General features: G+C 42.5%; 3 protein-coding genes across 7 annotated transcripts in view; 2 read left to right on the top strand and 1 right to left on the bottom strand.

Moving 5' to 3' along the window:
* Window positions 1-603: 603 nt before the first annotated feature.
* On the top strand, window positions 604-11077 carry LOC129189362 (GTP-binding protein REM 2-like). Of its 3 annotated transcripts, none has more exons than XM_054790986.1 (6): window positions 604-805; window positions 934-994; window positions 3970-4279; window positions 4360-4433; window positions 6801-6978; window positions 10670-11077. In XM_054790986.1, exons 2-6 carry the CDS (start codon window positions 941-943, stop codon window positions 10960-10962), a joined length of 909 nt encoding a protein of 302 aa, XP_054646961.1. In that variant the 5' UTR covers window positions 604-805; window positions 934-940; the 3' UTR covers window positions 10963-11077. The 3 variants fall into 3 exon arrangements, with proteins under 3 accessions (XP_054646961.1, XP_054646960.1, XP_054646959.1); XM_054790985.1 differs by having other exon boundaries at window positions 604-838; XM_054790984.1 differs by having other exon boundaries at window positions 604-847.
* A 3495-nt stretch (window positions 11078-14572) lies between these two features.
* The window catches only part of paics (phosphoribosylaminoimidazole carboxylase, phosphoribosylaminoimidazole succinocarboxamide synthetase), a 14755-nt gene continuing 1762 nt past the window's right edge, over window positions 14573-27565 (bottom strand). For 2 of the 3 annotated variants that reach the window (XM_054790404.1, XM_054790406.1), the window contains exons 3-15: window positions 26892-26951; window positions 25858-26418; window positions 25003-25071; window positions 24614-24750; window positions 22134-22173; window positions 21849-22046; window positions 21113-21291; window positions 19006-19185; window positions 18813-18926; window positions 18640-18723; window positions 15184-15364; window positions 14954-15112; window positions 14573-14869 (exon numbers count right to left, since the gene is read on the bottom strand). In XM_054790404.1, coding sequence (XP_054646379.1) covers window positions 14703-14869; window positions 14954-15112; window positions 15184-15364; window positions 18640-18723; window positions 18813-18926; window positions 19006-19185; window positions 21113-21291; window positions 21849-22046; window positions 22134-22173; window positions 24614-24750; window positions 25003-25071; window positions 25858-26418; window positions 26892-26951 — 2129 coding nt within the window. In that variant the 3' untranslated portion in view covers window positions 14573-14702. The remainder of the gene's footprint in view (window positions 14870-14953; window positions 15113-15183; window positions 15365-18639; window positions 18724-18812; window positions 18927-19005; window positions 19186-21112; window positions 21292-21848; window positions 22047-22133; window positions 22174-24613; window positions 24751-25002; window positions 25072-25857; window positions 26419-26891; window positions 26952-27565) is intronic. The other variant, XM_054790405.1, reaches the window with a different exon arrangement.
* The window catches only part of ppat (phosphoribosyl pyrophosphate amidotransferase), an 18450-nt gene continuing 13227 nt past the window's right edge, over window positions 22343-27565 (top strand). The window contains exons 1-2 of the mRNA XM_054790409.1: window positions 22343-22503; window positions 22690-22983. Of these exons, the coding sequence (XP_054646384.1) occupies window positions 22856-22983 (128 nt within the window). The 5' untranslated portion in view covers window positions 22343-22503; window positions 22690-22855. The remainder of the gene's footprint in view (window positions 22504-22689; window positions 22984-27565) is intronic.

Genomic DNA, 27565 nt, shown 5'->3' with positions numbered 1-27565 from the left:
TAGCAATATTTAGATGCGATTCTCGTGAAATTCATTAGATATATTTTTTAATACAACAGTTTTATTTTTGTAACATTACAACTTTTTTCTCATAAATACTCTGACTTTATTTCCATGAATTATGCATACATTCAATTTTAATGCAATTATCCCAAAATCGATATTATTTTTCCTATATAATACTTTCCTATAATACTGCAACTTTATTTATATAATATCCCCATTTTTTAAACATAATTTTACAACTTAATTCTGTTATTATAAATCGCATTTTCTCACATAATATTTGTCCTTCTCTGCCACCGGCAATATTTTACTTTGTAAACGACCACTTGTGCTATGAATGTTACATTTTTAAAGTGATGGTCTTATTTGTCTGAGTGAGACCGCCATAAAGCCCAGGTGTATTCGTCAAAGCCCAGACATTGTTGGACTGCACCCCTTCACTGTGGCTAGAAAAGCCTTAACGAGGATTTGTGTTTTTCTGCCCCCTAGCGGGAAGCTACTACATTGCACCCACCTTATGGAAAAATCTCCACTAAATATCCGCTTTTTTACATATTTGAGCATTGTTTGTTGTTTGAGCATTGTTTGTTGTTTGTGTGTATTTTGCAAACGCACGAGCACTCACCCTTGCTTGGGTCAGCAATATTTGTTCATTTAAAGCAGGAAAATTTTGATTTTGTACAGATAGAGTGGGAAAAAGAGGCGGGCAAAGGCGCACGGAGAAGTGAGAGAGAAAGAGTTAGGGAGAGAGTGGCAGAGAAATCTTATCGTGTGGTAGAGGCAGAGAGCCGCCTGACAGGTGAGGAGGGATCACTGCCTTGCACGCGCTCAGGTGATCAACGTGAGTGGGTTCGGTGGAGGATGTAGTGGTTTGTGTTGTCTTCCTCTTTCCTCCACCTCCTCATTATCATCCACGTCGTGTCTCAGTGTGCAGATGCCGACAGATGTGCCCGAAGACGGAATCAGAAGTGATGAGGACCCGGTCAAGGTATGGATCCATTTAGTCAATCAATCAATGTTATGTGAATGTTAAGGTTTCCCTGCCTAGTTAATTCATTTAACTGATGTTATAGCCCTAATGTTTGTCCACCAGAGGCTGCCATAAAGACACTCTGGAGCAGCCATAAAATTATTGTGAGTTAATCTCTGGTGATGCAATGATTGCTGTGCGATCAAAGGCATGTACTGTATATTGTCTTATATACACTCTGTGCCCAATGTTCCAACTCCATGTGATATAAACGTGAATGCTTATTTGATTTAAGCAGTTGGGTAAATAAGGGAGGGTGTGGTCTCAGGAGATCAAGGTGTGCACAATTATTGGGAAGCTTTTTTATTTTAAAAAAAATGCATTTAGAGGTCCCCTATAATGTAAAAGTGATGGTGTTAATGGTGTTCTACATGTGATATGTGTCCAAACATGGGAAAAAAATGATCATCTCCTTTACTTGTTTGCTCCACTTTTGAGAGAAAAGGCGCTCAAACGCTGGCTTTTGAAGCTACGCTTTTCAAGATGTCATGAAGGAAAACCTCCTTCCTCATGAACATGATACCACCTCTCATCCCCTCCCTAGCTAGATGAGAACCCTCCCCGTGTATACGCCCACCACTTTGCGAAGCTTTGTTGGGGGAAAAAAAAGTAGCAGGCTTTGCTACACATCTTAAAATTACCATCAACTATGAGTCAGCCAGCTACAGACGTGGGAGTTGAATGTTTGATCTTTTTTTTCTTCTTGCAAATAAGCTAACATAGCATGAGTTGAAATTGAATGAAGTGCAATTGAAAAGTAAAAAAGCAGGCTTTGCTACACATCTTAAAATGGCTATGGACTATCTGTCAGTCAAGCAGACTTGGGAGTTGTAAGTTTGATCATTTCGTTTTTTCTTCAGTGAATAGGCTAATCTAGCATGATGTTGCTGTTGAAATGTGTAATGTTAGCACTTTAGCCCATATAGCTATGCTGGTGTTGCTAGTGTTTGTCTCCTCCTGTCCCACTCCTTAATCTTACGTTGTTTTATGAAATATATGTCATCTATTTCATTGGACAAGTGCAAAGTTATAGTGTATATGTAAAAAGCAGTGATGTGCAGTCAGGGGAGGCAGGTGAGGCAGAGCCTCACTTGTAAGACTTAAAAAAAAAAGAATAATAAAATTAAAAAAAAATACTAATATATGTCAATTGAACTGTATTATAAATGTATTGTCTGTAAGAGTCTAATCCTTTTTAACATTTTTGTAAGTAAAAATTGCTGAATTTGCACATTTCTTGGTCAAATAAAGGGCAAAAACCTAACATGAGGCCACCGTGAGCATGGCTTCACAGTTAGTGTGCAAGCCCCGCTTGCCGTCAGGGTGCAAATTGAGTGGGATCGTGGCACCTGCAAGTTTCTATTTGTCAGCATGGGGCCAATAATATTTGTGGGATGTAAAGTATATGAAAACAATTTGAAAAAAAATGTTTCAACCAAAGTGAATTAGTCTCTTTTTGTTGGTTATCCTTTTAATGAGCAACCGGTATTAACATGAAAAAACCTCTAAAAGATGAACTTCACCACACGTTACTGGTAAAAAGTGGATAAAGTGCACAGCAACGATTCTTGGAGACACACACTCTGTCGGAGACACAAGCACATCTCATTAGCATTGAAGCTACAGGTACACAAAACCGCATGTTCCCAGTAGGGCTTACTAAATTCATTCATTCATTTTCTCTGCCGCTTGTACTCACTAGGTGCCTATCCCAGCTGACTTCGGAATATTTTCATAGCTAGAGCATAGAAAACCTGTTTATGACCTTCTAAATACGTTTTTTATCATTATTACAGCCCCTAGATATGAAATAACACCCCTATAGTCATCTTTACACATGTATTACCCAACATAGTAGACATAATAATAGAAAAAAGTAATCTTAGACATACTGTAAATAAGATAAGATAGACATATGTTAGCATTGACAGCTCCTGCGGTGGCTATTGTCTCATCAGTGTAACGCTACTGACACCTAGAGACCAGTACTACCCTACTCCCGCTGTTTATGGTTAAGGACAGACTCATGATGCACTTAATTCGCTTTATTGACAAGTGGAGTACACACACAGTGAACATTCACACAGGAGCTGCTGTCGGCCACTCTCTACACTGCTAACCTGCTGCGAGCACTCAGCAAACAGTCAGCTCTAGACCGCTGACGTCACACACGGCACTTCCCCGGGCCCCGCTTCTTAAAGGCGCACACAACAAGTCACAGATGCTGTATTACACTTTATATCACTTCTTTTGAACGTCTTATATTTTTTATTTTTGCTCATTTAGCCATTGTTATGCTTGAAAATGCTTAATTTAGGCCATGAACACATCAAATTTGCTTAAATGTGCATTTTTTTAAACTAATAATAGACAATAACAGCGATCATTTATTTATTTATTTATTTTTAAACGCGATAGAGCGAGGGCGCGATATTTGAACCGCAATATAGCGAGGGACGACCGTATGTGTCAAAAGTGGATAAAGTGCACAGTAGCGCTTCTTGGAGCCACACACTCTGTCGGAGACAGGTATGGAAAAACACAACTGATTGGCATTAAAGCTACAGACACACCAAATGGCATGTTCCCAGTAGGGCTTACTTTAAGCACTAAATTAAATTCTAAAGTCGAACTTCCAACATCAAGGTTAGACTTTGGGCAACTACTTTGAATACACTACTGTGGGACCTCTCAAATATATTTAAAAGGGTTGAGAAGTGTTGTAATATGGTGTCTTTTAACAGATGAAATGAAGAAAAGATGGGGAATATTGCTTATTCATTTAGTTGTCCGATAATTGTGCACACTAATACTTGCCCAGTGGTTAACTATTCTCACAAAACGTCACTTTTAACTTTCCTACCTTTGAGTTTAGCCTTGTTTGGTTCATCTGACCTTGTCCTTATGGACGTCAATGTTCTCGTCTCCTCCAGTGTGACACCATGACCCTGTCCAACACGCCGGCCATTCGCAGGGGAAGCACCCCGCTGCCAATCAAGCACCAGCTCAGACGGGAAGAGGCCGTCCATGATGACTGCGATTGGTCCTCGGATGCCGCTGGACCGTCAGCTTCCCCGATCCGCTTCAGTCCCGCCTTGGATGACACGTCGCCGGTGACAGTGGAGGGCAGGCCCGATGGCCCCTTGAGGATCGCCCTCCTGGGGCAGAACGGCGTGGGGAAGTCGTCTCTGGCTTTTGCCCTGGCAGGGGATGTGGACAGGATGGCGTCAGTGGATTCTGACGGTACAAAGATGTTTGAGTGTTATTATCTTTGTCATTTTTTGTGGGCTAGCAAGGCTAACTGCTACTGCCCCTGTCCTCAGGGGAAGGTCACATGCACGCCGTCATTGTGGACGACGAGGAGAGCGCCATTGTTATCTACGACAGCTGGAGACATGTGAGACAATCCCTTCCGTCCACACAACCACAACAATAAAAGTACAGTAGAACATCCAAATAGGTCAAATGCACCAAAAGTGGCAAAAAGTTGGAGTTCAACCCACATTTTCTCGAAAAAATGCTTTTTCTTTGGCCTTTTATTGGTGAAGTCACCACAGAAAGGTACCATTAGTAGCAAAAAGTAATTAGTAATTATGTGCTGATAACCTTAGAACAGGAAATGGCTTTTACTGCAACATAGGAGAAGAGTTCAGTGCATGTCATGTTGAGCATATAATTACTTAAATACTACTTGCAGCAATACCCATACAAGGCCACTAGATGACAGTATGCAAACACCCTCCTTTTTACCTTTTTACTTTTACTTTATTGTCGTTTTATCCAACAGTTTAGGGATTATTTGTGTTATGATATATTAGCATCTCTGACAGTGTGAGTCAGAATGACTCTCTTTGAACACATGCTCATTCATTATCAAGTATATTGCACAACGCAGCAGAAAGAGAACCAATGTTGTAACAGTGTTAAGGAGCAGACTGTTCGGCCGACAATAATACTGCTGATGAGTTCATTGTGAACAAAAGTATGTGACACACACAAATGTGTAGAAGTGTACATCAGGAGGTTTACTACAGCCACAGGTGTTAATGCCAATATATTTAGACCCGCTTCTAATTAGAGACTTTGGCAGTTATTGCTTTTGCATCTATGGGAGACTTGGCGGGTAACTTAATGGAGGCGTCAATATGGAGTGCACTACATGGCTGCAACCAGCAGAGGCGCTGTTTAGTTGCCCATCCTCTCCAACCATTCTCTACAAATGTGTGTGTGGCCAAGCTTTGAACATTAACTACTTTAATATAGGTAGCATATTAGCATGTGAACACATCATTGTGTGTCCTTCATTCCACTTCTATTGTGAAAAAAACAAAAAACAATTGTCTAGATCCCAGAGACGTCGTGACGAGACTGAATGTGCTCATTACCGCTTTGTTTTGCACCTTCTCCTCTTTCCCCTAAGGCACCATTCAGAGGTGTGTGTGTGTGTGTGTGTGCTGGCCACAGATGTGCAAAATGACTGCATTAACGTGTCCAATTCCTGTGGGAGTGTGGCAACACAAACAGACACAATCGAAGTTGTTTTTTTTCTGGTTCACTCGCGGTGCGTGTTAAAGAAAATGTAGTCTTCACATGTAACTGTTTTTCATTTCTTAATTTGAATAAGACGCTATTATTACAAATGCACTTTAAGATTTGTTCCTAATCTCTTTGGCTTGGAAAGAGTGAGTGTGTATCACTGAGAATTGAAGTAGATGTTGTACAAACTCACTTCCTGTGTGCATTACTTCCACCAAGGAGGCTATATTTTCATGGCCGTCTATTTGTAGGTTAGTTGGCAGACAAAAACCTATGAACTACCAATTTCCACAAGACTTTGTAGAGGTGTGAGACAGGGGAAAGTAAGGAATACATTCAATTTTCATGCTAACATGGATGTAGCTGTTTTGTTAGATGTTTGTTTAGATTTCACAAAAACTATGCAACTAATTTGCGTGAAACTTTGTGGAGGGGTGGCATGTGGTGGGCAAAAAAAAACATATTATTTTGGTGCAAATTCGAGTAAAAGAGTAAATTATAGTAAAATATGCTCAAGATTACCAACAGTGGCGAAGCCAGAAATTTTTCATTGGGGTGGCCAAGGTGAGACCATTACTTACACAGGGGTGGCAATAAGTTGACACCTGCAATGTCTAGATGGCCAGTGGGGTGGCCTGAGAGTGACCAGGAGTCACCACCAGGGGCCACCACTGGCCACCCTGTAGCTCCGCCACTGTGTATTAGAGCAATTAATAGCTGAGCAGTGTGCCGAGGCCATGTTTTCAATGCATAGTTTCTGGATTCTGCTCACCATCATGGCGGCCAAACCCGTGCTGGGCATAATACGGAAGTGGATGCCGATCGGCACTCCTGTTTTAAATCTAGACTTTAGAAGCCTACTCATGCTACTACAGAGAGCTTCCATTATGAACAGATTTATGTGCTGAATCACCCTTCAGAATTTAAGTCAAAGTCAACATAGTGAGACAACTTGACCGGAACCGACCAAAATGGAAAACTTACGTATCGCTTGCAGTTCATGCAAGACGCGGCCAGAGAGTGACCAAGAGTGGCCACGGCCGCCCCGTAGCTCCGCCACTGATTACCAATAGTTGCCTTGGGGCAAGTGTTGCAGTGATCACCCAGATCCACCAGGTGGAGCTGCAACTACAAGCCAGAGAGGGGAATACAAAATTAAATTCAAAAAGTGATGTTTAGGATTGCTCAGTAATACATTTTTAAGCATCAAGAGTGTGTGTGTTGTCAGGACCTGTCGGCACTGCAGTGCGAGGTGTGCGTGCTGGTGTTCTCTGTGACCGACAGGCGGAGCTTCCACCGCACAGCTCAGCTCCGCCTCCTCCTGCGAGAGACGCAGCCGCAGACCCCCATCATCTTGGTGGGCAACAAGAGCGACCTGGTCCGCTCCCGCGAGGTGACCTCCCAAGGTAAAGACAGACATTTAAAAACATGGATGTCAGTGTCAGTAAAGGGATTTAAAGGGCAGTAACAAATATAGAGGCAGTTTTATCAGAACATAAATGTAAACAGTTCATGTTGGTTCATTACAAGGCTTTTTAAAAACATCATTCAGCATTTTTTTTTTGGCCTTGTCAATGTCATTACTTTTTTCTCTCATTCCTGTGGTGTCAAGCTTTGTTATTATGAAAAAGCCACTTAACCAATGAGGAAAAACTGTTAAAAAATGTTAAATTATGAGAAAAAAGATGGAATGTTACGAATATAAATTCATATGAGATGTAGTTATCGCTGCCTTTTTTGTAATATTCTAACATTTTTCTCAGAAAATTGAGTTTTTACGATTGCAATAATTTCCACAACTTTTTTCTTAAAAAAAACATTCTTACGCTAGGAATGTACTCAGGTAGCATTATGACTTTTCTTGTACAAATTACTTTTTTCTCTTAATATTACAACTTCTTCTCTTAATACTACAACTTTTTTCTCATAAATGTGTTACTTTTTTCTCTCAATATTGCAACTTTTTTCTCATAAAAACGTAAAATCTGTTGTGTACATACATCTACTGATGCCTGGTCTGGACACATCTTCAGTGATGTTCCTGGGATCTTAAGGCGTTTCGGGTCTTTCAACATCATACGCCCTCCTCCAGGTGACCCAGCCGGGGCTGATCAGACCCCAGCTTGTGTCAGGACGGCTAGCTAGCTTCCATGACTCCATGGCTCCCCTCTTTTGAGCCAAAGCCATCTTGAGGCTCTTTCTGCCGCGTCGGTGGAACTGCGGATGGCTCTCCTCTTTCTCTCTCCCTCGATGCCTAACCTACTGAAGGCTCTGGCCAAGGATCGGGCTGCAAAACCCCTGCATCCAACCTCCACAGGGAGACACCTTGTTCTCCAGCCGGCCTGCTGGCAGTCGCTGACCAGTCCTGCGTACTTGGAGAGCTTCCTCTCAAAGGCTTCATCCAGTCGATCTTCCCACGGGACTGTCAGCTCCAGCAGCACTATTTGCCTGGTGGACTCTGACACGAGGACAATGTCTGGTCGCAGGGTGGTGACGGCAATGTGGCTGGGGAACTTCAGCTGATGTTCAAGATCCACTAACAACTTCCAGTCTCTTGCAGACATCAGTATGCCTGCAGATGTTGTTCTTCTGACAGGAGTTGGCTTTTCCCCAGCTCTGACAAAGGCGATGGTTTTCTTGGAGGGACGGAACTGCTTTGCCCACTCCAGTCCTGAGCTGATGGCCTCAGCGATGGTTTTAAGGACTTGGTCATGCCTCCACCTGTACCGTCCATCTCCAAGTGCTCTTGTACAGCAGCTGAGGATGTGTTGCAGGGTTCCTCGCTTTGAACACAGTGGGCATGCTGGTGACTCTACTACACCCCATGTGTGCAGGTTTGACGGGCTTGGAAGCACATCATACACTGCCTGGATGAGGAATTTAATGCGGTGAGGCTCAGATTTCCAAAGCTCTGCCCAAGTGACTTTCCTCTCGACCGCATTCTCCCATCTCATCCAAGCTCCCTGATGTTTCATTCCCACTGCCTTGCAGATTCTGGTCTCCTCCACTGCTGCTCGCACCTCCTCCTGAACAAGGCGTCGCCTTTCCTTCCCCCTGATGTTCAATTGGGGACACGGAAAGGAACCTAGCCCTGCTCGGCTTCGTGTGACGACTCCCACCAGGCTCCTGTGGTGCAGCCTAGCATCAGCCTCTTGAACTGCATCCTCTGCCCTCCATTTCCTGCCCGTCCTTACTTGGATCCCTGCTTTAGCCACCTTTGGATCACATGAGTCCCTGTACTGAACCACTTCCCTGGCTCTGGTTACCTTAAATTCCTCCTCCAGGGATTTGAGAGGCAGTTGCAATTTGTTGGTGTTTCCATAAAGTGCAATGCTACTCAGGCTCCTTGGCAATCCAAGCCATCTCCGGAGGTGGTTGCTGACCCTCCTCTCCATGGTTTCAACTGTCGAGATGGGGACTGCGTAAACAAGGAGGGGCCACAGGATCCTGGGAAGAATGCCATGTTGGTAGACCCAGGCTTTAAACTTCCCAGGCAGGCCTGACTTGTCCACAGATTTCAGCCAGCCATCCAACTCAGTGCATGTCGACTGTATAGATGTTGTGTCTCTCAGAGAGCAGTCAAAAACCCTTCCCAGGCTCTTGACTGGTTTCTCTGAGATAGTTGGGATGGCTGTGCCTGTGATGTTAAACCGGAACCTGTCCTCTACCTTTCCTTTCCTCAGCACCATTGATCTGGATTTGTCAGGTTTGAAACGCATTCGGGCCCACCCCACCAGCTTCTCAAGCCCCTTCAGAATCCACCGACAGCCTGGGACTGATTCTGTCATGACTGTGAGGTCATCCATGAATGCCCGGATGGGTGGTTGCCGTTGTCCAGATTTCGTGCGGGGCCCTCTGCACTCTGGTTCAGCAGACTTGGTGAGCATGTTCATGGCAAGGGAGAACAACGTCACAGAGATAGTGCACCCTGTGATGATACCGATGTCCACCTTGTGCCAACTGGATGTTATTGCTCCTGAAGAGACCCTCATCCTGAAATTGTTGTAATAATCAGCGATGAGGTCTCTGCACCTGCTGGGTATGTGATGTTTCGTCAGAGTGAGCTGAACCAGCTTGTGTGGAATGGAACCGAAAGCATTTGCCAGATCAAGCCACAACACTGACAAGTTGCCCTTTTTCTCTCTGGCCTCCCGAATGAGCTATGTCACCACACCTGTATGCTCCAGACAACCTGACATTCCTGAAATGCCTCCTTTCTGGACTGATGTATCGATGTAGGTGTTCTTTGCCAGGTAGGTACACAGCCGTTTGGAAACAGTGCTGAAGAAAACCTTTGCCTCAATGCACAATAGGGAGATGATGCGGAACTGGTCAAGCCGGGTGGAATTTTCCTCCTTTGGGATCCAAACCCCTTCAGCAACTCTCCATTGGTCAGGGATCCTCCCCCTTCTCCAGAAGACTCGCAGGATTTTGCACAGACGCAGCAGGAGTTTGGGACAGTTCTTATACACTTTGTATGAAGTGCCACTCGGACCTGGAGCAGAGCTTGCCCTTGCTTTGCGGACAACCTCCCTGATTTCCGTTAGCTGCAGCTCTGACATGTCGAACTGCACTTTTCTGTTTTTCTGTTAATATTACAACTTTTTTCTGTTAATATTACAGCTTTTTTCTCATAAAAATGTTATATTTTTCCCTTAATATTACAACTTTTTTTCATAAAAAACATAATTTTTTTCTCATAAAAGCCAGACTTTATTGGCGTATGATTCCAACTTTTTATTTTGCAATGTTACGACTTGTGTCTTTTAAAATTACGACTTTATTCCTTGCGTAATTGTTTTTTTTCTCCTTCTTTTAAGTGTGGTCCTAATAATCCTTCGTAAAGCTGTGGACGTGTCGTCTTCTTAATTTATTTGTGAGTTATAAACTACTAGCTCATGCATTACCTAGAGAACGTGAGTAGAACACCACTGACTGCTTCAACTGTGTGACAGTAGCTGTTTTTGCTGTGCTTTAACTTCCTGGTACTCGAATGTTTCCTGCTGTACTTCTTTTTTGTATGGTAACAGCAGCCACTTTAGTAACCAAATATGGCTTCCTGCTGGTTAAAACTCCATGTTCTCTGTCTTCCCTCAGAGGCCATGTCAAGCGCTGCCCTCTTCAACTGTCTGTACTTGGAGATTTCAGCCTCTCTGGACCACCGTACCCAGGAGCTCCTGGAGTGCGCCGTGCGGTTAGCACGGGGCCAGCCCCCGTGGGCCCCGGGGACCAGCCCGGAAGACATGAGCGGAGGCGGCCAGCGAGAAAGCATCACCACGCGGGCCAAGCGTTTCCTGTCCAGCCTGGTTCCCCGGTACCAGCGCGAGCGGGACGTGGGCAAGTTCCTGAGGCAGAAGTCCCGCTCCTGTCACGACCTGGGGGCGCTGTGACCGGTACGATGGCGTTGGCTAATAGGCTAACTCAGCTAGCTGAATGTTAGGTTAGGAGTGAGTGTGATGACAAGCTAGTTTCCTATTTTGTACAACAAGGAAGAAGATGTGTAAATAAACGACAGTAGTGATACTCAATAAAATGCTTTTTTTCCTCTTTGTTCATCACCTTGTTCATCATCTCACTTACAGCGAGGGGAAGTACAGTAGTAATGCTGTTGACTCATTAGAGAGAGGAAGACCTTGCTGGTGAATCATGCTGTTGTGGTCTCCATGGCGATGGAGAGTGGGGAACCTCTGCATGGTGAATAGAAGGATTTTACTTTTTTTTTTTTAAAAGAGCGCATCAGTAAGCAAGCAGAAGAAGACTCAAAGGTAGATTATTGCGCGTTGAGCTGTTGTTGCCATGTTACGGTTGTCAAGGAGACCCCGGATCATAAGAGCCATGGTTGTTGTTGTAGTGAGGTTACGTGGTCTTACCGCCTCTGCTGCAAGGTGCCACTGCAGGTGAGGAAGGTTTATGTACACACACACACACACACAAATGAATTTGCAACTTTTTGGCACTCGTCCGCCATCTTCCCACTGTTTCACGCCCACCGGGATTTGGAACATCACAGGTCATTTAAATCATCAGCACAGAGGAGGAGGAGGGTGCTGTGCTATAATAGGATGCAAATTTACAGTGGTGTGAAAAAGTGTTTGCCCCCTTCCTGATTTCTTTTTTTTTTTTGCATGTTTGTCACACTTAAATGTTTCAGATCATCAAACAAATTTAATTATTAGTCAATGACAACAGAACTGAACGCAAAATGCAGTTTTTAACTTTTTATTATTAAGGGAGGAAAAAAAATCAAACAAATCAAAAATCAAACCTACATGGCCCTGTGTGAAAAAAGTGATTGCCTCCTAAACCTAACAATTGTTTGGGACACCTTTAGCAGCAACAACTGCAATCAAGCATTTGTGATAACTTGCAATGAGTCTCTTACAGTGCTGTGGAGGAATTGTGGCCCACTCATCTTTGCAGAATTGTTGTAATTCAGCCACATTGGAGGGTTTTCCAGCATAAACCACCTTTTTAAGGTCATGCCACAGCATCTCCATAGGATTCAGGTCAGGTCTTTGACAAAGTTTTCATTTTGTTCAGCCATTCAGAGGTGGAGTTGCTGGTGTGTTTTGGATCATTGTCCTGCTGCAGAACCAAGTTGGTTTCAGCTTGAGGTCACCAACAGCTGGCCAGACATTCTCCTTCAGGATTTTTTGGTAGACAGCAGAATTCATGGTTCCATTTATCACAGTAAGTATTCCAGGTCCTGAAGCAACAAAAAAGCCCCAGATCATCACACTACCACCACCACATTTTACTGTTGGGATAATGTTCTTTTTCTGAAATGCAGTGTTACTTTTACGCCAGATGTAATGGGACACACACCTTCCAAAAAGTTAAACTCTTGTCTTGTCAGACCACAGAGTATTTTCCAAAAGGTCTTGAGGACCATCAAAAATGTTTCTGGCAAAATTGAGACGAGCCTTAATGTTCTGTGTGTTCAGCAGTGGTTATCATCTTGGAACTCTGCCATGCAGGATGTTTTTGCCTAGTGTCTTTCTTATGGTGGAGTCATGAACACTGACCTTAACTGAGGCAAGTGAGGCCTGCAGTTTTTGGGATTTTGTTGTGGGGTCTTGTACGGCCTCTTGGATGAGTTGTCGCTGCGCTATTGGGGTAATTGTCCTGGGAAGGTTCACCACTGGACTATGTCTTCCACATTTGTGGATAATTGCTCTTACTGTAGTTCGCTGGAGGCCCAAAGCTGTTATATCTCAATTACATTATTTTCAGGGAGGGCAATCACTTTTTCCACACAGGGCCGTGTAGGTTTGTAGTTTTTCTTTGGATTTTTTTTCTCCCTTAATAATAAAAAAGTTTTATTTAAAAACTGCATTTTGTGTTCAGTTGTGTTGTCATTGACAACACTTTTTCACACCACTGTGTATGTACATATATATACAGTGGTGTGAATATATATTTTTATATATATCTTTTTAAATGGTATGATAGCGTGACTTACCTATTGGCTCCAGTCCAAACTACTGGAAGTGACTTGATGGTTAAAAGATGTAGACATGGCAATGTGGACAACTGGCTCTCTCTTGTGGCGGAATTGGTGTCCTACAAGTAGGTGAAGCTATATGATAAAGGATAGATTTCTTTATATACAGGGTGTCCCAAAAAATGTACACACCTGCTGAAACAGTCTGTTATGCCAAGTATTAGAGAAGACTTTGAAGATGAGGACTTTTATTTTCAGCAAGATGGGGCACGCCCACACTAACATCACGATGTTACATCCTTCCTTGATGAGATCTTGCCAAACAGGTGGATTGGAAGGAGGGATTTCGTTGGATCCGCGTTCACCACCTCTCACGCCACTCGACTTTTTTTTGTATGGGGATACCTAAAAGAAAAAGCCTACGCCAAGAGAGCTGCAACAGTCGTTGAATTGAGAGCAGCCACTGAACGTGAATGCTCGCAAATACCAAGGGAACTGTTTCGTGATGTGTGTGACTTCATTGCTGACAGTAGTGGCTGGACCAGAACGGATGTCAGTTTGAGAATAGGCAGTGACAAAACAATAAAATGATGTGTATAAATTCTATTAGACTTTGAAAATTGAACTAATTATAATAAAGACCTAGTTTACAATTATTTAAAGTGTGTATACATTTTATTGGGACACCCTATATATATGTATATTTATTTATGAAGAAGTATCAGCACTCTACAGGTCATAAGATGACTTACCAAAGCAAAAAAACCCCTCAAAAGACTGAATGTCATGCTGGAATCATCAGGGTTACTTTAGGAAAAAGAGTGGGTTGGTACAACTTGATTGGAATATGTACAATATAAAGCAGAGTGTACAATGAATTCCACAAAGGCAGAAATTACAATTTGAAAATAAATAAGCTAAATAATATAAAATTATAAAGAATGCATTAAAAAAAAAAGAAATATAATTTTTCAATTCATTCCTTTTGAAGGTGAAATAAAATATCTGTGCATTTACAAATAAAAAATACATCACTGCTGGTGACAAAGCCAAAAATTAAACTTTATATGAACAAAACAAGCAAAAAAATACACTAAAATATCTTAAAAAGTCATCCCTGTTCACCAATTAAAAAAAAAAAAAGAAAAAAAAAAAAGTAAAAATCCTCATCCTCCAGCTGCTGGCCACAAAGCCTAAACTACTATTTGTATAATGTACATAAAAACATAATATAAAATGCATTTTTAATGAATTTATCATACATTTCAGAAATTACTGAAAATCCTCCAAAAAAAAAAAAATTGTCAACCATTTGTACTATTGCATTTAAAAGAAAATATATTTGTCAATTTGTATTTCACAAAAATATGAGTTGTATTAATGGGAATTTTGTGCAGCTTTCAAACTGCACATTGTAATTGCAGGGAAAATGGTAGAGTTACAAGTAGTTTTATGCTTTATTGGTTTAATAATTTCATAATCAGTGCACACACAAGGCTGTGGGACTTTTGAGTGATAAAATGTAAGAAAAATAAGGCAGACCAAGTTTGTTACAAAGTTTATGAAATTGATTTTAATGGAATGATTAGGAGAGTTTGTGAAGCAAGTACAGATTCATGTTGTTAATCAGACTCCTAAAAAGGAGGATTAGAAGGATCATAACCAGCTGGTGAGGCGACGGTCGGCTCAGAGGCTGCAGGCCTGGAGCTTCTTGTCTGCAATCTTGAGGGCCACCCATGTGTTGAGCATGGAGGCCCTCAGCTTGCACCACACCAGGTGGTCAGTCAGCCCAAAGACCTGAGCCGCAAACTGAGCTGCCGCCTCAGGGGAGAGGATGGTGGAACAGCCCAGACCTGTGGCGAAACGGCAAAGAGAGGCTCGCTTATGCCAATCGAGCTCTTACGTCCAGAATGTGAGAAAAGTAAGGTCACACTTACCGCTCGGCATACGGAGGGAGGACCAAACATCCTGGGCGCCCCAGTCAGGTGTTAGAGGCGGGCAGTTGATGACAGGATAAGCCGTGTTTCCAGACATCACGGGCCCGAGGCCGTTGCTTCTACCAGCCACCGCCACAAACACTGTAGGAATGCCATCTCCTGAGGGATGGACACAGCTACAGTATGCTATGATGTCACGAAAGCTACTTCCTGTTAAGACGTCCGCTCACCTTCATATTCAGCTTTAATGCGCAGAGTCTCATCCGGGCCTTTGTGAGCCGAGGTGACTCTCAGCACGCAGGGAATGCCGTAGGAGCAACACGCCTTCCTGATCTTCTCGCAGTGGGCCATGTCTGAGGTGGAGCCCATCAGGACCACCACTCTGCCCCCAGACTGGGACTCCAGCAGCAGCTGGGGGGGGGGAAATATAGACCCGTTAGTCTGTGGGTAGTTTGAAAAAAAAAAAACAAAAAACATTTCGCCATGTGGTCTACATCAGTGGTTTCCAAACTTCAGTCGCATACCCCTTCAGACAAATGACTTGAAGCCATGTAACCCCGACTCCTGCACACTTAGAAAACAAACCTTTTAAATCTTCATTACTTGAAATATTGGACATGATTAATTGGTTAATTTTATAGCAAGTAAGTTATAGTAGTTCAAAAATTTGTATTTCGCATTGGTCAAATTTTGACAAGAGTTTTAGATGAGCACTGACGAACAGATACACGCATAAGTATTCCTCTTATATTATATATATATATATATATTATACTATATCTTATATTTCAGCTGGATGTTAGGATCCTTCTGTTTGAATGGGTTGACCTTTAGCTTCTCTTTTGTCCACTTGCAGTCGCTATGATTTAAGTTTGCATATTAATTTGATACCAAATTGAAAGGGAAATTTGAACAAACATGATAAAGCTGTATCCAAAGCAAAAAAAAAAAAAAAAAACACAACCAGCGATAAAGCCTCATTTTCAGGGGAATCCCCCCTTTCTCATCCTTACACGCACATACATTGACAGGTTTCACAGTGCAGGGATTGGAACACCAATATAAATTAAGCCTTCAAGATTAAACACTCTTAATGCACAACATAATCATCTAACTTACTTATTCATATAACTCACACAGAACAACAGAACTTCATGCTCTGTCTCCTTCCTTCTTTCTGCTCCGACTGTGCGCTCTGAGCTGTGAGGCGTTCAGGTGCACTCGTAATTGTAGTGTGAGGTGCCAATTGTTTTTCATTTTTATACACGTATCCCTTATACCAGGCGTGGCCATTACGTCGATCGCGAGCTACCAGTAGATGACCAAGGTAGTTTGGGTCGATCGCGTAAACGTCACTTTGTAGTTGTCATATGACATCAGTCAGCTGACATAAGCTCCCCTCCTGATTCGCGCTTGCTCCCCCACAGCGTTTCAAGCTACACACGAAGATGAATCTTTATTATTCTGATTAAGGATGAACTAACTCAGCGGTAAGATGTCTATATTTATAACAAAAAGTTATCTGTTCACTTGTAGCGGCTAGTTACGTAGAAAAAAAGTGTATTGTTTCCTGGCTTTGCTTGCCGTCATGAACTCTCTACTACAGAAATCAGTGTTTTCTACATGTTGGCTTCTTAAACTATTATTTCATGATGAGATTAAAAATGTGCCCATTGGTGAAACCTTTAATATGTTGCCCATTTTAAATTCTTGTACATGGGTAATGTTTGATAGCAAATGCTAACTGGATGTAATCCATGAACTGTGTGCCCTAATGAACGTTACATAGCTAATTTGACTGACATGTTACCGGTACTCAGGTTATGTACACAACTATTTAGGAGTTATGTGGAATTATCTTTATTTCCATATTGAAGTGAATTATGATAGCAACTACTTTGATTACCTGTCAACTTTGAAAATGTGAACGTGAAATACGAATCATTAATATTTACAAGAGAATTTCAGAGTTTACTGGTTACATTTTGTATATGTTTTATAGAAAGAGGTAGATCATTTTGACTTGTACTTGCATGCTGAGAAAGTGAGTGCACTCTTGATATACATGTGTAACATACATAAATACCTACTTATATTTTTAAAATAAAATAAATATAGTAGTACTAGTAGTAGTAGTTGTTGGTAGATCTTTGGGAGTTGGTCATTTTAAAAAGTAGCTCGCAGGCTAAAAAAGTGAGAACCCCTGCCCTATACAATTGGCGTGCAGGTATGGTGGAGCCTATCCCCGCTGACTTTGGGTGAGAGGCGGGGTACACCCTGGACTGGTCGCCAGCCAATCGCAGGGCACACATAGACAAACAACCATTCACACTCACATTCATACCTATGGACAATTTAGAGTCACCAATTAACCTAACATGCATGTTTTTGGAACGTGGGAGGAAACCGGAGAAATCCCACGCACGCACGGGGAGAACATACAAACTCCACACAGAGATGCCCAACAGAAATACCCAGAACCCAGATCTTCCTGATCTCCTGATTGTGTGGCCAACATACTAACCACTATTCCACCGTGCGGCCTGATTTGAGATGCAGGCAGATATAATCAGATATTGGGTTTTTGCTGATGTCAGACCGATATCAGATATCAATAACTGATAGGGATATCCCAAATCATCAAAAATAGCTCTCTGGTTATTTGTTATTGGATTGGGTAACATGTAACTGTATTGATTATCTAGCACACAAACTAATTTGAGCTTTAAAAAAGTTGTGTATGCTTTGCATTGTTACTGTAGTACAGTAATCCCTTATTCATTGAGGTTAATTGGGTCCAGACCCATCTCTGATAAGTGAATTTTCGCCAAGTAGGATTCCTGATTTATAAATGGAATATTTTTGTAGTTAAAGCATAGAAAACCTGTTTACAACCTTCTAAATACGGACTTCAACAGAGCCCTCTAGACATGAAATAACACCCCAAAGTCACATTTACATTTGCATTACCCGATATATTAGGCATAAGAGTAAATAAGGCATAAATATCACTCACACTCGTGTGTGTTGCTATAAATGTGTTCCCTAGGTGAGAGGAGTGAGTGGCAAACAGGAAGTGACGTCGGCGGTTCAGAGCAGAGTATCAGCTACGGCTGCAATAGCAGCCCATGTTTTTATTAGGGATTTTCTTTAGGGATTATTGTGCCTGTTGAGAGATAATACAAAACTGCAATAAAAGTTTGTTGCTCCGGCAATCAAGTCTGGTGCTTGCATGATCTCATCAAGTATTACAGTAACATTACTGACACCCAACGCCCAGTGTAGAGTACCACTGCATCATTATGTTTGTATTTTAGTTTAATTAGCCATTTTTATGCTTCAAAATACTTAATTTAGACAAAAAATGTCACATTTTCTACGTAATATATGTTTCGGCTAATAGGTCGTATTCAACCACGAAATTGCATGATTTCATATATTTTTGAAAAACTGATAGAGCAAAGCTGCCACATTTGAACCGAGAAGCGGCGAGGGACGACTATCGCTAAGAGGGGTAACCAAATGTTGAAAACAAATCAATTGGGTGACCTAAAAAGCACTTTGCACAGTTAATGTGGAAGAGTGAGTGCATGCCAGCAAAAGAGCAGATTAAAAGGAGTGCAAACAAACACCAAAAAGAGTCTCCTGATAAGCAGAATGGGGTTAAAAGGAATAAAGTGGCGCACCTTGACCCTTTCAGAAACCCACTCAAAGTTCCTCTTGACCATCTGCATTGCCTCGGGGGTGACCTCTTTGAGGTCTCTGTAGACCTGAAGAGAAGAGCAAAGTCCTGCTGTTACGCTTTTAAAAATCACTCCTAATAATTTCTCCGTTCAAATGAAAAAGCAGCAACACTGACCTGCTTATCTTTTTGTTGGCTTCTATCTCCAGCGGGCCACAGCCTCCATGAGTCGTTGTCGATCACATCAGCCAGAACGATCTCCTGAGTCTTCACGTTCACTCCAAATTCAATCTGGGGCCGAACAAAAAGAGCAGTTCAATATCAGCAGCCATCTTCAGGCTCCACCAGCAGGGGGCAGCGTCACACACACCTTCATGTCCACCAGCGTGCAGTTCTGAGTGGCCCATGCCTTCTCCAGGATCTCAAAGATGGCCACTGTGCTGCGGTTCATCACGTCCACCTCACACTGGCCGATGGTGAGGCCGGCCAGGCAGAATTTGGCCTCCAGCAACTGCTCCTCTGACCACTGGGGGTCATTGTTGGCATCGTCCTGGAGCCCAAAAGCAGATGGTTGCCAAAGGAGTTCCCCTATTTAAGTTTGCACTTAAAACCAGGCCACACCAGGGTTTGTAAAAATGTATTAATAAATGATCACTGTTTCATGGTTTTATTGGCCTATTAGCAAAAAATAGATAAATAAAAAAAGCATATTAAGCAAACTGTATCTATTCTTGGTCTAAATTACATATTTTCAAGCATACAGACTAAATGAACTAACATAAGGCAGAAGAAGCACTCTACTTGTGAACATACAGTCAAACCTGTCTTAGCGGCCACCTTTATAGAACGGCCACCTGCCTATAGCAGCCACTGAAAAATCCCCCCCAGCAAATTTACATGTTATAAACCCTGTGTGTAGCAGTCATCTGTCCAACGCGGCCAGCGGCCACCCATTTTGTCTCCCTTGGTCAATATCTGACTGCATATAGCGGCCAAATTACCAACTCAAGTAGAAGCTTCATGCACGAAAAAGTTTTGTTGTTCCAATCAATGAAGCCGTCGTGTGTAGACTTTAATTACTGAGTCCTAGCTCAGTCACAATCATTCACAAGATCCACACAAACTGTCAGTTGTTCCACATAAAAAAGCCGTCTTCTTTTGAGCTTGCTATTTCCTGGTCAAACATGTAACTTTAAGAGCATTTGCACCAAAACATTACCGCAAAGTAGGCTGGGAACACCAGCGACGCTACAATAATAAAAAAAAAAAAACATATGCTAGTATGCATGTGGCAGCGGGAGCAAAACTGAGTTCGGTTGTACTTAATTGAAGTATTTTAGAATGTACTCACGTTATTTTTCATCAATCCTCATCCACAAATCCATCAAAGTCCTCATCTTCTGTATTCGACACAAAAAAAGCCGTCTTCTTTTCCGTTCGCTACTAGTCTGTTAACTTGTCAGTGTTATTCAGCTCCGAAGCAAAGAAGGAAACTTCTCCTGTTTCTTCTGCCAACTTTATTTATTGAACGCTGCCACCAGACAGCAGCTCAGAACACACACACATCTCTCAGCATCGTCTCTCCTTCCTGCTTGCCCACAAGGCAAAGGTTAAACAAGCCCCACTACATAGCTGTCCCAGCAATACCTGTAACAAATGACACCGTTTATTTCCTGGTGTGCACTGGTCAATACTGTAATGCCGCTTGTTGTGGGGAAGGAGAGACTCACGTCGCCAATGCGCTTTAATCTTTATTAACAGCGGAGAACACTGCAGGACTTTACATCCACGCCAACATAAACACACTTCCCAACTCTCTCGAAACTCACAGCTAGCACTGAGCCTAGCTCTCCTGCTCGGGATGCCCACCATCATTTCCCGTCACTTCCTGATGAACTAAAGCTGTAATGACACTCTGCCGTATAAAAAGTAAAATATAAAAAACAAGCGTAAGACATTACTACCACAGCTTTGTTCTGTGGGTCGTGGATATATCAGCTATTATTAAGCCTCGAAGATCATAAACAGGTTTTAGACACCATAACTACAAAAAGATTCAGTTTATTAATACTGAATCCTACTTTGTGGAAATTCACTTATCGCGCCTGGGTCTGGAACCAATTAACCGCGAGAAACGAGGCACAACTGTATTTATTTCCCAAACCCACTGCTTTGCCAATCGGCATCAGCGATACCAAGCTCTGTGTTTTATACTGCTTCACTCAGTTCTTCTCCTGCCCTGCCGTCTTGAAAACAATTACTATCGTCTGAGGATTTGATACCAGACACTGGCACTGATGTCACGTAATAATCTGACAGTGGGATTTTGTGTGGCAGCGTGACAAAGCACAGTTCTGTGTGAAATGCACACATGATGCGGTAGCTACTGTTCCAGGTCTGTGTGAAAGAGGTGAGAGCGAGTGCTAACCACTGTGCCATTGTATCATAATGTAAACATGATGTTGCAGTACACTCACTTTAAAGAACATTTCCATCTTGAGGGGCGAGAAGCGGTAACCCTCCTTAACACCCGGGTTCCTCTTCAGGAAAGACCCGGTGGCCACCCTCCGACACACCCACTCGATGGGGATCATCTCACAGTGGGCCGCAATGAACGCCGTGTCCGAGTGTTGCTTCACAAAGGCCGTCTTGATGCCTTCAGGGGCGGGAAAAAAAGAAGAATGTGTCTCAAAATGAAAGGCAAGTGAGGTCGGTCACGTTCTAACTAATTAGACAAGTTATGAGTCACAAGGTTGTCATTAACACAACTTTGTAAGTCTCATGGCCCACTCATGAGCAGCAGATGCGTTACAGTTAACCAATTAATTTAACGTAACCATGTGTGGAGGCACACAAGGAAGTGATGCACATGACAGCATTTGTGTGGGCTATAAAGAGTCTCAAAAAGAACCTGCCCAGGCATTTCATAATTTTGAAAGAGAATGTTTTTCTATTTAATAATTTTACAAAATTTCAAATCATAATAATAATGTAAATAAATAACGGTGATTTTTGATAAATCAAGAAAATTAATCATTTGTACTGTGACTCGACTGATGTGTCACAAGCAAGGGTCAAGTGTCAAATATACGTGAGGGTTGTGACTGTTTCAATTGGTAAGAAGCGCTTACTTCCAACTATTTATCATCGCAGTGAATGAAGCTGCACTATTATGATTATTATTAATAGTAATGACACTAAATGTGTGTTTACCAGAATCTTGCAGCAACTTAAACACGCAGCTTGTCGTCTTGTTGGCGATAGCCGCTTTGCCCTCCATCTGGTCTTTCCTCGCTGCATTCCCGGCCGTGATCTGGTCTTTGGACTGCACCAGGACCAGTCCGGGCTGGTCCAGGAGTTCAAAGATGTGCTTGGTCTTTCCCTCGTTCAGCTTCTGGCCGATGCTCAACTCTAGAAAACAGAGCGTGCCATGTTGAGAGTTGCATTATTTTTGCTGTCAAATCTAAACCTAAACCTGTATGGATTGCGCTACTGTACCTTGCGTGCGAGCCATGGTTCTTTTCGGCAAGCCGTGGAACTAAAAGGACACAAAAACACAATGAACTTGAGAGTCGCACAACTTTGTGAAGTTGTAAAAGACAGGCTGAGCGCAGGAGGCGTGCAGAGAGGAGAAGCCGGAAGTAGCGCGTTTCTTACGTGCTGTGGCAGCCAATCACAGCCTTTAACTGACTCGGTTGACCAATCAGAACAGCGTATTAGTCGCGCTTGAGGGAGGAAGACGCCCTAACTCTAAATCTCGAAAAAAATTGACGAACTATGTGGATTTTATCAAGTGTCACCATTTTTCTCCTTTGAGTAGAAGACTGATATGAAACAAAGCTCCCCGCTATCAGTTCACGCCACTAAGGTGATTTTCTTATCAACTATCTCTCAAAGTCTCGTGCACTTCCAAAGATGCTTGATCTGAAATCTGTGCGATTAAAAAAAACACCAAAAAAGTAATGGCGCTGTTAAAAGCCATGCTTTGGAAGACAAAATCAGCTGTGTGGCTTCGTTTGACTGACTTTTCGTCTTATTTGTGTGTTTTTAATAGACAACTTTCTGTAGGAAAGAGACGTTCCTGTTGTCACACGTGCTCTGAGCACGAGCTGTGACAAGCCACGCTACAGCACGAGACGCCCCCACTCCAAGAAGAGCTGGTCAGTTAGCAAGTTAGCTAGCACGCTAGCTAACTACTTGGCGAAGTGACAGAGGGGAGGATGGAGTTCGAGGAGTCCGGCATCGGAGAGGAGTGCGGGGTGTTCGGCTGCGTTGCGGCCGGAGAGTGGCCCACACAACTGGAGGTGGCTCAGGTCTTGACTCTGGGACTTGTGGCGCTGCAGCACAGGTATGTAAAGGCAGCATCTTTGCTTGAACTTTTATGGTGCGTGGGTAAGTTGCTTAACTTTTTGGAAATAACTAACCTGATAACATGCCACGGCGAGTTACTTGTTGAATGAATGTAAACTTAAAAGTGTCGCAACTTTTGTCGTAATACAGCAAAGCGTTCCTGGCATTAAGGTGCGACAAGTTTTTGCCGATATAGTCATTGTGATGCGTTCATGGACCGACGCGAATCGTTTACGAGCATGGTAAAGAAAAAAGGACATTACTTCTCCCTTCACTCTTAGTCTTCTTATTGAAATAACGTCAATCTCTGCCATGTTTCAAAACTTTTTATTTCAGCAATGCCTAAGCCAGTGGTGGCCATCTGCGGTACATAGCTGTTTTTTTTATTGGCTCATGGCACGTTTGAAAAGTACAATTAAACAACAAAACGTTGATAAAATATAAAAAGTAATATAAAGTAATGAGAAAAAGTTTAAATGTTAATACTAAAAACTATGAATAATAACAGTAATATCTATGACACATTTTTTTAAAATAGTGTTGCCACAGGAGTATTGTATAGGGTTCTGAGCTGTGATTCAGGGGTTGGGCTGTATGGGGGAGAGATGTTTGCTACTCAGAGCCAACCCAGAAGTGAAGAAGAGCTGAGTTGGAAAAAGTTTGGACACGCCTGGCCTGAGCAATTTCCATGTAAAAATGACATTTAACATACCAAATATAGCAAATGCATTAGAGTGATCTTCGATTTAAGTCTGTGGTGTTTAAGGATCTACTGCAAAAAAACCCCAAAACAAATTATCTGCATACCAGGGGTGTCCAAGGTGCGTCCCAGGGGCCATTTTTGTGCCTGCCACTTGTGTTTTAACATGTTTTATTACACTACTTGCTTTGTCAACAACAACGCAAAGCTAAGATGTGGATGATTTGTTGAGATAGCTTAGCATATCTTGAGCTATAAAAACAAGGTTGGACACCCCTGCTCTATAAAGAGAGCATTTTCATTAAGTTTTTTCCACTCAAGCCAAATGTGACGTTATTAACGTTGCCTGCGATCACTATTCGAATTTGAATGCCCTAAAACAGGGCTAATAGTGTTTCTCACAGTCTTTATCAAAGTGCTGGTACTTGCAACTTTCTTTGGCTTGATTGTGAAGTATTTTGCAGCCGTGATCAATAAGAAAAGACTTGTGGCATAACTGTTAGTTTGCAAAGAACTACACAGTCAACCGCTGATGATGCCATAGAAGGGCGATGGAGCTTGGGGACAATGACCTCCAGTTCCGGTTTCCATGCTAACACGCTGTTAAAAAGGACGTTTTCTGGTAAAAATACATCAAGAACACAGTTGGACTCACCCAGTGTATTAATAACATGACAAGACGTGCGGAATATTGTATGCTAACCGGGAAATGTACCCAAACCGAGGGGAAATTATTGCGTACATTTTTGATGTAAACTGAAAAATACATGTATGCCATCCGAGGTTCCACTGTAGAAGTCAAATGTCCTCAAAGGGGGACGACGCACTAGTACAGTAACGTGACTTGTCCCCACACAAGGTGTGTAATTTCATTTAAACCATATTTCCTTGTGACCGTATCTGACTTTATTATGATGATGATTATTACCTGTGTCTCTGGAGGAGCATCTTGGGAGGCCATGGAGCAGACTGAATGGACTTCTATTATAGGAATGTGATTCTGCTCTTCTTTAATTGTCATGTTGTCACAGTCCATTTGTTTCATTGGTGTCAGAAAAGTGTTGTCTGGAGGAGAAAAAAAGGACAAAAGCAGGATTTTTTTAAATGAATGCCAAATTCAGTTGGAGGTTTCTTTCGGCGGTCACGTCATGAGTTGTCTGCTGTCCACGTTGACAAACGTCCCACTATAATCCAGAATTTCATTAAGAGGCGCCATGTGAAATCATGGGACTACGGAGTCGCCGAGTTTGACATTACAAAGGCTTGTGGACGTCATGTGATGTACAAAGTCGTTGCGAAATCAGGCACATGACTAACCTTCATCCTCAGCCTTTCTCTTCCTCCCCCTCTTGGCGGACAAGGTGTCGCCGTGCGCTTCTGAGGAGCCTTGAAATGTATGGAAAATATATTTTTTAATCACAATCACAAAAACACGCATGACTCATATTACAGCAGTATTATAACGCCATCTGTCCTCATTTTGAAATCCTTCAGATGTTATTAATCGGGTAAGACTGTCAAAGTATTGAACAAAACATTTCTACAGTTACCAGGCTAAATTTAATCAATTTAACTTGATTTATTGTGCTGACGAGTCCTGGTTACATTGTACAGTGGTAAAATGCAGAATACAAATGAAGTAGATCAACTAAAACAATAATAAAATAAAAAAATCAAACCCTAAATCTTTTTTGAACATTTTTCTGCCTTTTTCCGGCGACACATGAAAAAAAAGGTGGCATAGAGGATCAAAGTAGATCTGGCAATTGTGCGCCATTTGGAGGTAGTAACAAAGCCATAACAGAGGTGGGATGACTGTGCCTGTTGGAAAGGGTAATCCTCAGTGCCAGGACAGGGGTGTAAACTTTGACACCCAAGACAAATATTTTATGTCACACCAGACGCCGACGTCATCATGCATCTAATTTTCTTTTATCTTTGATTGTGTGATCCCATGTCGCTGTGTGAAAGTGCACAAAGTTGTGGCAATATCTTGCTTTGCCAGTTTCGGTATAAAAGGTGCAAGTCTGCAGGTGAAAAGATGTTGGATATACTGTTCGACTACTGACTCTGATGCGGCTATTTTGCAGGATCTGTGTAAAAGGGATTACATTGTGAAATGTGTTTTGCAATATGCACTGTATACTCATTAAGCTGTGGTATCTTGCTTACCTGTTCGTTGGTGCTGTTGGTCTAAGTGGTGACTACTTTCTGCTTTCACCCCTTGTTCTTCATGTGGCTTTGCTGTGAGGCTTATTGGTGAAGCCGAATCAGAGCTGCATGTTCTTTTCTCCAGCGCCGCCGTCATATCAGCCTTGGGTGAATAAATGTCCTCATGATGATTCTCAGAAAGTGGACCTAAGTCCATGTGGTGGTCTGTAGGTGAGCGCCTAGCCCTGCGATTCATAATTGCGTCCACCTCATCATAGAACTTCATGAGGCGCTTTGGGTCGCCCTCGTCGACCTTGCCCTTCTGTAGGGAGCGGTAAAGGTACTTGAGGTTCTTGTACTTGGTGTGGCACTGCTTCCAGTCACGCTCGATGCCCTGCTGCATAAGCCTATTGGAGATCTGTACAAAGATGTCCCTCTTTCTGGTCGAGCTCTCCAGTTGGAGTTGCACCCGGTCGTCAGACCAGACCCGAATCAGCGCTCGCACCTCCTGGTCACTCCAATTACGACCCGTGTCGGACACAATGACCCCATGGAATTGATCACTGCTGGACGGATGTAGATCTTAAAATGGACACCAGATAGAATAAATGAAAGTACGATGAACGCCCATATTCAGTTAACAGTCAAGTGTGTGGTCTACAAAAGCAAATAATCACAGAGTCTCTAATTAGCGGTGACAAAAAACATTGGCATTAACTTTAGTGGCTGTAGGCAACCTCCTGATGTAATTTTTATTAACTCTGCAAGATTGCAGTAGCTGCATTTTAAGTATCACCAGCAGTGTTGGGAATAACGCCATTATTCTTTTCCAGTAGCGGGTAATGTAATTACCATTTCAAATGTGCTGTATCTACCTCTGCATGCGCTTTATAATGCTGGTTGTGCTACTCAGCTGCTGGTGTGAACTTTCACTGCGGTTTAGGTAAATAAACATCCTGGCTAGAATTACAGCGTTTCTCTAATCACAAAATGCAGGACATCGCAAGCTTTGATGTTTTGTTTTGTGTTTTTTTTTTTGTTTGTTTGTTTTTTACCTTGTCCTTTCCATTTTGGATCCTTATCGCCATCCACATCATAATCGTTGCTGTTGTCATCTGAGAGAACAGGCAACAAATAATATAGATAAGCACAGCGGAACCTTTTATGTCAAACACAATCAGTTCCGAACACTGGTTTGCATTTTGGAGGTCGTATCAGAGACATAACAGAGGAGGGATGCCGCATGTCATTCATTCATTCATTTTCTATGCCGCTTAATCCTCATTAGGGTCGCGGGGGTATGCTGGAGCCTATCCCAGCTCACTTTGAGCGAGAGGCGGGTTACACCCTGGATTGGTCGCCAGCCAATTGCAAGGCACATATAGACAAACAACCATTCACACTCACATTCATACCTATGGACAATTTAGAGTTGCCAATTAACCGAACATGCATACTTTTGGAATGTGGGAGTACATTTGTAACATTTCCTGAAATGTTGTCTTTCAACCGTATTGAAAGGTTGCTCTTCTTTTTGCAATGTAGCAAGCGACACTATGAGCGTGCACCATTTTACGCCGTTTTGTTTATATTTACTTTGCCGACCAAACGCCTCAGTAAGAGTTGACTGTCGGGACAAAGGCTCTGCTGCACCTCCACACTGGCGTTTGTGCCTTCATTCATATTAGCCTTTGCCTGCGAACTTGCTGCTCGCACTCTGTCTGTAGCG

This window comes from Dunckerocampus dactyliophorus, chromosome 10 (assembly GCF_027744805.1).
Source record: "Dunckerocampus dactyliophorus isolate RoL2022-P2 chromosome 10, RoL_Ddac_1.1, whole genome shotgun sequence".
NCBI lineage: Eukaryota > Metazoa > Chordata > Actinopteri > Syngnathiformes > Syngnathidae > Dunckerocampus > Dunckerocampus dactyliophorus.
Note: the sequence above shows the minus strand (reverse complement) of the source record. Positions and strands in the feature narration are given on the sequence as shown.

Coding starts and splice junctions, on each gene's coding strand:
- LOC129189362 (XM_054790986.1), top strand. CDS start 941: ATGCCGACAGATGTGCCCGAAGACGGAATCAGAAGTGATGAGGACCCG. Junction 4,280..4,359: donor GGCGTCAGTGGATTCTGACG/GTACAAAGATGT, acceptor CCCTGTCCTCAG/GGGAAGGTCACATGCACGCC. Junction 4,434..6,800: donor TCTACGACAGCTGGAGACAT/GTGAGACAATCC, acceptor GTGTGTTGTCAG/GACCTGTCGGCACTGCAGTG.